The sequence below is a fragment of the Coregonus clupeaformis genome, chromosome 28, assembly GCF_020615455.1.
Source record: "Coregonus clupeaformis isolate EN_2021a chromosome 28, ASM2061545v1, whole genome shotgun sequence".
NCBI classification, from domain to species: domain Eukaryota; kingdom Metazoa; phylum Chordata; class Actinopteri; order Salmoniformes; family Salmonidae; genus Coregonus; species Coregonus clupeaformis.
The window spans coordinates 19,031,162-19,042,464 of record NC_059219.1 but is presented as its reverse complement, the minus strand read 5'-3'; the positions used below and the strand labels follow the sequence as shown (position 1 = coordinate 19,042,464).

General features: G+C 44.8%; 1 protein-coding gene across 1 annotated transcript; it reads left to right on the top strand.

Annotated features, from left to right (window-relative positions):
- Positions 1-3,814: 3,814 nt before the first annotated feature.
- Positions 3,815-9,278, top strand: LOC121566488 (fish-egg lectin-like). Its single transcript, XM_041876516.2, has 5 exons — positions 3,815-3,905; positions 4,053-4,286; positions 4,494-4,711; positions 8,460-8,578; positions 9,178-9,278. The coding sequence occupies exons 1-5, from the start codon at positions 3,851-3,853 to the stop codon at positions 9,257-9,259; spliced, it is 708 nt and encodes a 235-aa protein (XP_041732450.2). The 5' UTR covers positions 3,815-3,850; the 3' UTR covers positions 9,260-9,278.
- The last annotated feature ends 2,025 nt before the right edge of the window (positions 9,279-11,303 follow it).

The window sequence follows — 11,303 nt, the reverse complement described above, 5'->3', positions numbered from 1 at the left end:
CACTGGATGGAGCAATATCCCAATGGGTATGCGCATGGGCCACGTGACCTACGATCTGGGCCGTCTTTGGGTCGTCTCCAAGTCTGGCGTCACCATGGTGTGCAAACGTTAGCCTCTCCTCTGCATCTGAAGGCCGATCAGGATCTGACAAGTTCACTTGCTAACTCAATGATCTATTTTTCTGGAACAGCCTTCTACTTGAGAATTCTCAACATTAGTTCATAAGAATCCTTCATTCTAAAACCTATTGCTCTAACTATTATTTTCAGTACTTTATCTCTGTCAATAGTAAACACTGATCATAAGTGAAGATTTTTCGCACATGAAATTGACAAGCAACAGCATTACAAAAGTTTTCTTTGTTTGATCACTCCTTGATTAACACTTCAATAGAGCTTTGCCTTGGATGCTATTTGATCGTAGTGTAAACATTTACATTTACATTTTAGTAGACACTCTTATCCAGAGCGACTTACAGTTAGTGAGTGCATACATTTTCATACTGGCCCCCCGTGGGAAACGAACCCACAACCCTGGCGTTGTAAGCGCCATGCTATACCAACTGAGCTACACGGGGCCCGGTCATGTTGCTCACAATCCACATGGGTTTTGCTGTGGTTCAGAGTTCATCAATAGGGTTGGATGGAATCCTTGTCAATGTTCATTATCTCATTATATAATCATTTCCCGCAATAATAAAGCATTCAGTTTGAAACTATTGTAATGTATATATTTTTTAATGTTGTATAATTAGGTTGCTCTGCCAATGGCGATTTTAGCATGTAAATCTTGGTGGGGCATACTCAACCATTTTTTTTAGATGCATGTCATCAAAGCCACTACACAACACAACATTAAACAGTACAGTACAATAGTTAAATAGGTAACCAAATAGCTACCCAGACTAACTATTTAGCAGTCTAATGGCTTGTAGGTAGAAACTGTTCAGGGTCCTGCTGGTTCCAAACTTGGTGCATCGGTACTGCTTGCGGTGTGGTAGCAGAGAGAACAGTCTATGACTTGGGTGGCTGGGGTCTTTTTTTTATTTTCTGACACCACCTGGTACAGAAGTCCTGGATGGCAGGAAGCTTGGCCCCAGTGATGTACTGGGCTGTACGCACTACCCTCTGTATCGCCTTGCAGTCGGATGCCAAGCAGTTGCCATACCAAGCGGTGATGCAGCCAGTCAGGTTGCTCTCAATGGTGCAGCTGTAGAGCTTTTTGAGGTTCTGAGGGCCCATGCCAAATCTTTTCAGTCTCCTGACGTGCCCTCTTCACTACTGTGTTGGTGTGTTTGGACCACGATACTGTAGATATTTAGTGATGTGGACAGCGAGGAACTTGGAGCTCTGACCCGCTCTACTACAGCCCCAGCGATGTGGACGGGGGCCTGCTCGGCCCTCCGTTTCCTGTAGCTCCTTTGTCTTTCTATCTAGCTTAACTTTTCTGAAAACGATTATTATTTTGTGGCTGATATGAAAGATAAGGTCCTTATGGTTCCAAAACCGTAATGCAAGAGATGCGAGTTAATGTTCAGACTGAGCGTCGGGGCTCTTAACAAAACTCCCCCCATACATTAGACGCCTTCGTCCAATGACTCTTACAGAATGTGTAATGATCATGACTCTCAGTTCCATTACAAGCGGTTAATGACCTCCCTGCAGAACTGCCTCCAGTGCATGAGTCATCCCAATAAATGCCAACCTGCTTTGACACAACAGTGATTCCACTAAATGATCAGTATTTGTGTGCCAGGCTGCATGCTGAAATCAGTGAGAAACCAGGTGAAGAGAGCCAAGTGATTAAACAGGAAGGGTTGACAATGCTGGAAAGTGAAGTTCAATGGTTAGAATCTGAATAATCAATTTCAACAAATTTTTGTAATTTACTAGACCCCTAACTGGCAAAAAAATTGTGACCTAACTACTAAAAACTTCCAGGATTAAAAAGTTATTTACAGTCACTACCATCACACTACTGGAAAATGTAGTTGATATTTAAACTCCACGTAGTCAGATATACTTCATATAATGATGAGACGGTCTTGTCTCTGCCCTAATAGAGTCCAAAAGGTGGGAAGGCATTCTGCTTATCGGTGTATTCCTGTGTGGACATGGTGTTATCTTTTATGACCAATTCCGGCTGTTATTTGTATGAGACATAGTGTGGTGGTGTCTGTTAACAGTAATGGTAACACTTTATGCGGATAATCCCAAGTAGGTGGTTTGTAGATGGTCAATAACCTTCAACAACATTTCAACTAACTATCCACTAACACTAGTCCGAACCTTACCCTAACCCTTATTCTAAACCTAACCGTAACCTTAACATACATGTATGACCATCTGTTGATAATCTATATGGGACTATCTAAATAAAGTGTGACCACGTTCACCTTTATTCCTTGATTAATACCATGTCATCATCTCTCATACTATACTGAACAAAAATATAAACGCAACATGCAACAATTTCAAATATAGTTAATATAATGAAATCAGTCAATTGAAATAAATTCATTAGGCCCTAATCTATGGATTTCACATGACTGGGAATACAGATATGCATCTGATGGTCACATATGCCTTAAAAAAAAGGTAGGGGTGTGGATCAGAAAACCAGTCAGTATCTGGTGTGACCACCATTTGCCTCATGCAGCATGACACATCTCCATTGCATAGAGTTGATCCGGCTGTTGATTGTGGCCTGAATGTTGTCTCTCTCTTCTTCAATAGCTGTGCGAAATTGCTGGATATTGGCGGGAACTGGACCACGCTGTTGTACACGTTGACCAGAGCATCCCAAACATGCTCAATGGGTGACATGTCTGGTGAGTATGCAGGCCATGGAAGAAGTTCCAGGAATTGTGTACAGATCCTTGCGACATGAGGCCGTGCATTATCAAGTTGAAACATGAGGCGATGGCAGCGGATGAATGGCACGACAATCGGCCTCAGGATCTCGTCGCGGTATCTCTGTGCATTCAAATTGACATCCATAAAATGCAATTGTATTCGTTGTCTGTAGCTTATGCCTGCTCATACCATAACTCCACCGCCCCCATTGAGCACACTGTTCACAATGTTGACATCAACAAACTGCTCACCCACACAACGGCATACACATGGTCTGCGGTTGTGAGGCTGGTTGGACATAATGCAAAATTACCTAAAACGACGTTGGAGGCGACTTATGGTAGAGAAAATAACATTCAAGTATCTGGCAACAGCTCCGGTGGACATTCCCGCAGTCAGCATGCCAATTGCACGCTCCCTCAAAACTTGAGACATTTGTGGCATTGTGTTGTGACAGAATTGCACATTTTAGAGTGGCCTTTTATTGTCCCCAGCACAATGTGCACCTGAGTAATGATCATGCTGTTTAATCAGCTTCTTGATATGCCACACCTGTCAGGTGGATGGATTATCTTGGCAAAGGAGAAATGATTACTAACAGGGATGAAAACAAATTTGTGCACAACATTTGAGAGAAAGAAGCTTTTTGTACGTATGGAAAATTTCAGGGATCTTTTTATTTAAGCTCATGAAACATGGCACCAACACTTGTTGCGTTTATATTTTTGTTCAGTGTATATTATTATACTGTGTGTGTGTGTGTGTGTGTGTGTGTGTGTGTGTGTGTGTGTGTGTGTGTGTGTGTGTGTGGAGGGTGGTGTTATATCCTCCTCCCATGAACTTTTCCTTGGAACAGGATGTTTGTCAAATATAAATAGCTCATTAATGGTTTTATGGGGGTTGATGGCTGTTTGCAGGGCTACTGTATATACTGGGAAAAGTCTGTGTTCAACCAAACTGCAACCAAACTTATACTGTAGATCTACAGAAACATCATGAGAGCCACTGCAGCCGTCCTACTGGTCCTCTGTCTCCTGGCCATCAGTCATGGTAAGTTACCATCATCTGAACAATTATTTTAAAGGCAACTCTACTCTACACTAAACTTGAAATTGATCATCAAGTTGGCTCCATAATTTCATCCTCCTTTTTGCTGGTGTCCTCTACTCATGTGTCTTTGATCTGGTGTCTCCATAGCATGGGACTGTCAGCCTGTAGCAGATATCAAGAATCTGATGCAGATCGACGCAGGACTGGGACAAGTGGTTGCAACGAACACAAGTCAAATCCCCTTCTACCTGGTAAGTGATGAATGGATCCGCCTGCCTGGATCCCTGAAGCATATCACTGTGGGACCAGCAGGGATCTGGGGTGTCAACAAGGCAGACTCAATCTACAAGTATGTGGCCGGTAACTGGGTGCAAGTTGCAGGTAAGTGGAGAGCATTACTAAATATTTATCCAGAGGACACCTGCTTCTTAGCTTTCCTGAAACCATCGGGGTGTTTGAAAATCATTCATGTTTTACAAGTTTAACATTATGTTATTGTAAGTCATTTGGCAGTACTCACACAGAAGTGCTACTTGTTAGCTTGTCTGTCTGTCTGTCTGTCTGTCTTTCTGTCTTTGTGGTCTTCAGGCCTTCTGAAGCAGGTGGATGCTGGGGGTAACCAGTTTATTGTGGGGGCTAACGTGAACGATACTCCGTACTGTCTGACACGTAGTGCCACAGTTGGCTACAAGGGTCCAGGCTCACCCCTTCCATGGACAGGATTGCCAGGAAGTGTGAAGTACTACAGTTGTGGACCCTTTGGGTGCTGGGCAGTCAACAAGAATGATGATATCTTCTTAATGAGTGTAAGATCTGGGAAAGAGTGTGAGAGCTGGAGTAGAGTAGTACAGAATGGACAGTGGTGTTAAGTACTTAAGTAAAAATACTTGAATGTACTACTTAAGTCGTTTTTTGGGGTATCTGTACTTTACTTTACTATTTATATTTTTGACTACTTTTACTTTTACTTCACTACATCCTTAAAGAAAATAATATAATTTTTACTCCATTCATTTTCCCTGACACCCAAAAGTACTTGTTACATTTGTTATACATAGCAGGACAGAACAATTGTCAAATTCACATACTTATCAAGAGAACATCTCTGGTCATCCTCACTGCCTCTGATCATGTGACACTCTGGCTCCATGGACTTTGATATTTGAGCCAGGGTTGTTCATTTTTCATTTGTTTGGGTGTATTTCTATGTTGGGGTGTCTAGGTTGTTGATTTCTATGTTTGGTGATTGTGCTTGATTAGTCATATGACTCCCAATCGGAGGTAACGAGTGTCAGCTGTCGGCTCGTTATCTCTGATTGGGAGCCATATTTATACTGTGTGGTTTCTCCTTGGTTTTGTGGGTTTTTGTTCCGTTTTCGGTCTGAGTACCGTGGACGTCATTGAGTCGTCTTTTGTTTTGGATTTTGGTTACTTTGCTAAATAAAGTCATGTTTCTTGGACACGTTGCGCCTTGGTCATACTTGGACGACATAGACGACCGTGACAGAAAAACCCACCACAAAAAGACCAAGCAGCGTGTCAAGCGGCAACAGGACCTACCTACACAGGATTTATGGACTCCCATAAAGGATTCATGGACATGGGAGGAGATTCTGGATGGTGAGGGGCCTTGGGATCAACCGGGAGAATATCGCCGTCCTCGTGAAGAGCGGGAGGCAGCTAAAGCCGAGAGGCGGCGATATGAGGAGGCAGCACGGAGGCAAGGCTGGAAGCCCGAGAGTACTACCCAAAAATTTCTTGGGGGGCTAGAAGGGAGTGTGGCGAAGTCAGGTAGGAGACCTGCGCCTACTCCCTGGACTGACCGTGGAGAGCGAGAGTACGGGCAGACACCGTGTTACGCAGTAGAGCGCATGGTGTCTCCTGTACGCAGGCATAGCCCGGTTCGGTACATTCCGGCCCACGTATCGGCCGGGCTAGACTGAGCATTGAGCCAGATGTCATGAGGCCGGCCCCACGCATCCGGTCACCAGTGCGTCTCCTCGGGCCGGCTTACATGGCACCAGCCTTACGCATGGTGTCCCCGGTTCGCCTACATAGCCCGGTGCGGGTTATTCCACCTCCCTGTACTGGTCAGGCGACGGGGAGCATACAACCAGGTAAGGTTGGTCAGGCTCAGTGCTCAAGGGAGCCAGTACGCCTGCACGGTCCGGTATTTCCGGCACCACCTCCTGTCTCCAGTCCAGTACCACCAGTGCCTACACCACGCACTAAGCCTCCTGTGTGTGCCCAGGGTCCAGTATGCCCTGTTCCTGCTTCCCGCACTAGCCCTGAGATGCGTGTCCTCAGCCCGGTACCTCCAGTTCCGGCACCACGCATCAGGCCTACGGTGCGTCCCCAGGGTCCAGTATGCCCTGTTCCTGCTCCCCGCACTAGCCCTGAGAGGCGTGTCCTCAGCCCGGTACCTCCAGTTCCGGCACCACGCATCAGGCCTACGGTGCGTCCCCAGGGTCCAGCATGCCCTGTTGCTTCTCTCCGCACTAGCCCTGAGATGCGTGTCCTCAGCCCGGTACCTCCAGTTCCGGCACCACGCATCAGGCCTACGGTGCGTCCCCAGGGTCCAGCATGCCCTGTTGCTTCTCCCCGCACTAGCCCTGAGATGCGTGTCCTCAGCCCGGTACCTCCTGTTCCGGCACCACGCACCAGGCCTACGATGCGCCTCAGACAGCCAGAGTCTGCCGTCTGCCCAACGGGGCCTGAACTGTCCGTCTGCCCAACGCCGTCTGAACTGCCCGTCTGCCCAACGGGGCCTGAACTGTCCGTCTGCCCAACGCCGTCTGAACTGCCCGTCTGCCCAACGCCGTCTGAACTGTCCGTCTGCCAAGCGCCGCAGGAACTGCCCGTCTGGACTGAGCCTGCAAAGCCGCCCGTCTGCCATGAGCCTTCAGAGCCGTCCGCCAGACCGGAGCCGCTAGAGCTCTCCGCCAGACAGGAGCAGCCAGAGCCTTCCGCCAGACAGGATCAGCCAGAGCCTTCCGCCAGACAGGATCAGCCAGAGCCTTCCGCCAGACAGGATCAGCCAGAGCCTTCCGCCAGACAGGATCAGCCAGAGCCTTCCGCCAGACAGGATCAGCCAGAGCCGTCCGCCAGCCATGAGCAGCCAGAGCCTTCCGCCAGCCATGAGCAGCCAGATCCGTCAGCCAGCCATGAACAGCCAGATCCGTCAGCCAGCCATGAGCAGCCAGATCCGTCAGCCAGCCATGAGCAGCCAGATCCGTCAGCCAGCCATGAGCCGTCCAGCCAGGATCCGCCAGAGCCGTCCAGCCAGGATCCGCCAGAGCCGTCCAGCCAGGATCCGCCAGAGCCGCTCCAGCCCGGGATCCACCAGCCAGCCAGGATCCGCCAGAGCCAGCCAGCCAGGATCCGCCATTCAGTCCGGGAGCTGCCCCTCAGTCCGGTGCTGCCCCTTAGTCAGGTACTGTCCCTTAGCCCGGTGCTGCCCCTTAGTCCGGTGCTGCCCCTTAGCCCGGTGCTGCCCCTTATCCCGGTGCTGCCCCTTATCCCGGTGCTGCCCCTTAGTCCGGTGCTGCCCCTTAGTCCGGTGTTGCCCCTTAGTCCAGGTGGGGTTAGTTGGAGGGTGGTCATTGGGAGGAGGCTACTGAAGCAGGTTGTGACTGTGGTGGGGTGGGGATCACGACCGGGGCCAGAGCCGCCACCGTGGACAGACGCCCACCCAGACCCTCCCCTAGTCCTTATGTTGGTGCGCCCGGAGTTCGCACCTTTAGGGGGGGGTACTGTGACACTCTGGCTCCATGGACTTTGATATTTGAGCCAGGGTTGTTCATTTTTCATTTGTTTGGGTGTATTTCTATGTTGGGGTGTCTAGGTTGTTGATTTCTATGTTTGGTGATTGTGCTTGATTAGTCATATGACTCCCAATCGGAGGTAACGAGTGTCAGCTGTCGGCTCGTTATCTCTGATTGGGAGCCATATTTATACTGTGTGGTTTCTCCTTGGTTTTGTGGGTTTTTGTTCCGTTTTCGGTCTGAGTACCGTGGACGTCATTGAGTCGTCTTTTGTTTTGGATTTTGGTTACTTTGCTAAATAAAGTCATGTTTCTTGGACACGTTGCGCCTTGGTCATACTTGGACGACATAGACGACCGTGACAGATCAGGCGGACTCACGGACTCACAAAACACACATGCTTCGTTTGTAAATTATGTCTGAGTGTTTGAGTGTGCCACTGGCTAAATTAAAAATATTTGCTTTATATAAGGAATCTGAAAACGATTTATACTTTTACTTTTACTTTTACTTTTGATACTTAAGTATATTTGAGCAATTAAATGTACTTTTGATACTTAAGTATATTTAAAACCAAATACTTTTAAACTTTTACTCAAGTAATATTTTACTGGGTGACTTTCACTTTTACTTGTCATATTCTATTAAGGTATCTTTACTTTTACTCAAGTATGACAATTGGGTTCTTTTTCCACCACTGAGTATGGAGAGTGTCAGTTATTTTAAAACTGTTTAATATTATAACTGTAGAAATGGTCCTAAAACTCTGATTGTATCTGTTTGTTTCCAGCTGAATCAAGACTGCCAAGACAAGGGGTGGAATCACATTGACGGCAAGCTTTCCATGATTGAGGTGGCAACTGATGGTAGTGTCTTTGGGGTCAACTCTTTGGGTGATGTTTATACCAGGTAAGGTTGATACTGAGCTATATGTATAGTGTCCCTCTTTTCCCCCTCAACATTATTAACTTAAAAATGACTTGTAATAATAACTTATAATAATAGTGATATACTTTTAATTATAACTCTTATCCTTACTGTACATACTTTGTGAAGTGCTTTACAAAAACATTTAAATAGATACATAAATAAAATCAGGAAAATATAATCAAACCTAAACATACAATAGACATAAAAAAAATTAGTAGACAGTGTACAATAAAATATGTAAAAGTTGAATCTCCTTTAAAGCTACAGTTTGGGATTAAAAACAACAACTAAACGGTCACCCCGCCACTTGTTTTGGTAAACAACTGAAATATATAGCTAGAGAAATGTAACCACTCTCAAATTCATAGATGGAGCTATGGATGCAAGGACAAACCATCCATGAGAAGAAAAATATATTTTTGTTTTAAACATGTCTTTTTAAAGCTGTACATTGTTTGTTTACAATAACATTGTTTACAAACATTTGAGTACAAGCTTACATTTTGGCTTCTGATGCAGTTGTATTAAGCTGAGGATGAGCTTTAAACATGTGAACCCCACCTCTTTCTTCAACACAGAGACGGCATCACAGCCAGTAAACCAGAGGGCACTGGATGGAGCAATGTCCCAATGTGCATGCAAATGAAGCGTCACCTATGACCTGGGCCGTCTTTGGGTCGTCTCCAAGTCTGGCTTCACCATGGTGTGCACACGTTAGCCTCTCCTCTGCATCTGAAGGCCGATCGGGATCTGACAAGTTCACTTGTTAACTCATTGATCTCTCTTTCTGGAACAGCGTTCTGCTTGAGGATTATCAACATTAGTTCACAAGAATCCTTCATTCTAAAACCTATTGCTCTAACTATATCTGTTCAGTACTTTATCTCTATCGATAGTAATCACTGACTGTACTGATTTTTTTTATTTTTTTATCAATGTAGATGTTTTCTCCCACAAAACTGACCACCAACAGCATTATAAAAGTTGTGTTCTTTTCTTGATGACTCCTTGATTAACACTTAAATAGAGCTTTGCTATGGCTACTATTTGATCATAGTGTAAATACTTGGGCACTTTAAATGTCATCAATAGAGTTGATGTAATCCTTGGCATTGCTTATTATCTCATATTATGTCATAATTTCCCGCAAATAAAGCATTCATTTCGAAACTAATTTCTGTGTTTTTTAAATCATATTGAATTGAGGAATTTAAGGTTACTCTGCAAAGATCAACTGTTTTGTGATTATGGTTTTTGCCCTAGCACCACACGGATTTTTCAAATGATCCAAGCTTGATGATGAGTTGGTTATTTGAATCAGCTGTGTAGTGCTAGGGGAATAAACTAAATGTTCACCCATTGGGGTCCCCAGGACCTAGTTTGGGAAATGCTGCCACAGGAAGTCTTACTGTTAGGAATAGAGGTAGGGAAGTGGCTGGGCCACAGTTAACCTCTACTGGATCGGTGTCCCTAAATCGGGACAGTTGTTGCTCAGTATGCGATAATGTGACTAGAATGATGTTGTAGACAACAGCCAACTTTCCGGGACATAGACATGTCTTATTTGGGCAGAAAGCTTAATTTCTTATCAATCTAACTGCAGTGACCAATTTACAGTAGCAATTACAGCAAAATAAATACCATGCTATTGTTTGAGGATAGTGCACAACACCAAAACACTTTTATCACGGCAACTGGTTTGATACATTCAATTCTGAAGGTAAATAAAGTACTTACATTCAGTAATCTTGCTCTGATTTGTCATCCTGAGGGTCCCAGACATAAAAGGTAGCATAGTTTTGTTTGATCAAATCCATTTTTATTTTCAGCCATCTAGATGTGTGAAGGTTAGTGCATTTTCGGTAGGGAAGCAAATGATCCATCATGTATGACATTCCTGGGAGTGTGTGAACTTTAATTTTCTATTATCATAGCATTTTTATATATTCTCTATAGTTATGTGCTTGAACATTTATAAATTGACCAATTCGGCACATTTGGGGAAACTCCTGCCAGACTTGATACAAAATATTGTGTAGTGACGTACTTCTTCACTGGATCAGTCTGAGACTTTGCACAAACTGCTGCCATCTTGTGGACAACATCTAAATTACGCCTAGAAAATCCTATCTCAATGCATCGCCTTTGTCTTCCATTTCAAAGATGATAAAAATAAAAAAATAAAAAAACGCATGTTTATTTTGGTATTATATTTTACCAGATCTAATCTAATTTACCAGATCCTACATTAATTTCAAATCTCCACAAACTTTCAAATGGTATCAAGAATATGCATATCCTTGCTTCAGGTCCTGAGCTACAGGCAGTTAGATTTAGGTATGTCATTTTAGTCGAAAATTGAAAAAAAGGTTCCGATCCTTAAGAGGTCAATTTCCACTATTTCTATCACACCCCTAGGGAGCAGTAGTAACCAGGCCAGGTGCTTTGAGTGCCGACAGTGTTGAAAAAGGCTCACAGGTGTGAGCGATTGATGAGTGATTGACAATTTGAGAGGCTGATTAAGAGTAGCCTCCCAACTCAGCAGGGCTTTCCCACATGTTTTTGAATCCTTTTTGTTTGGCATACCTTTTTTTTTCCTTTTGTATATTATTTGTCACCATGAACATCATTAACCTGGTTGGGCTGGCTGACAACATAATCTTGACCAAGCTCACCTTGGACCCCGGTAAGTACACTGTCTCCC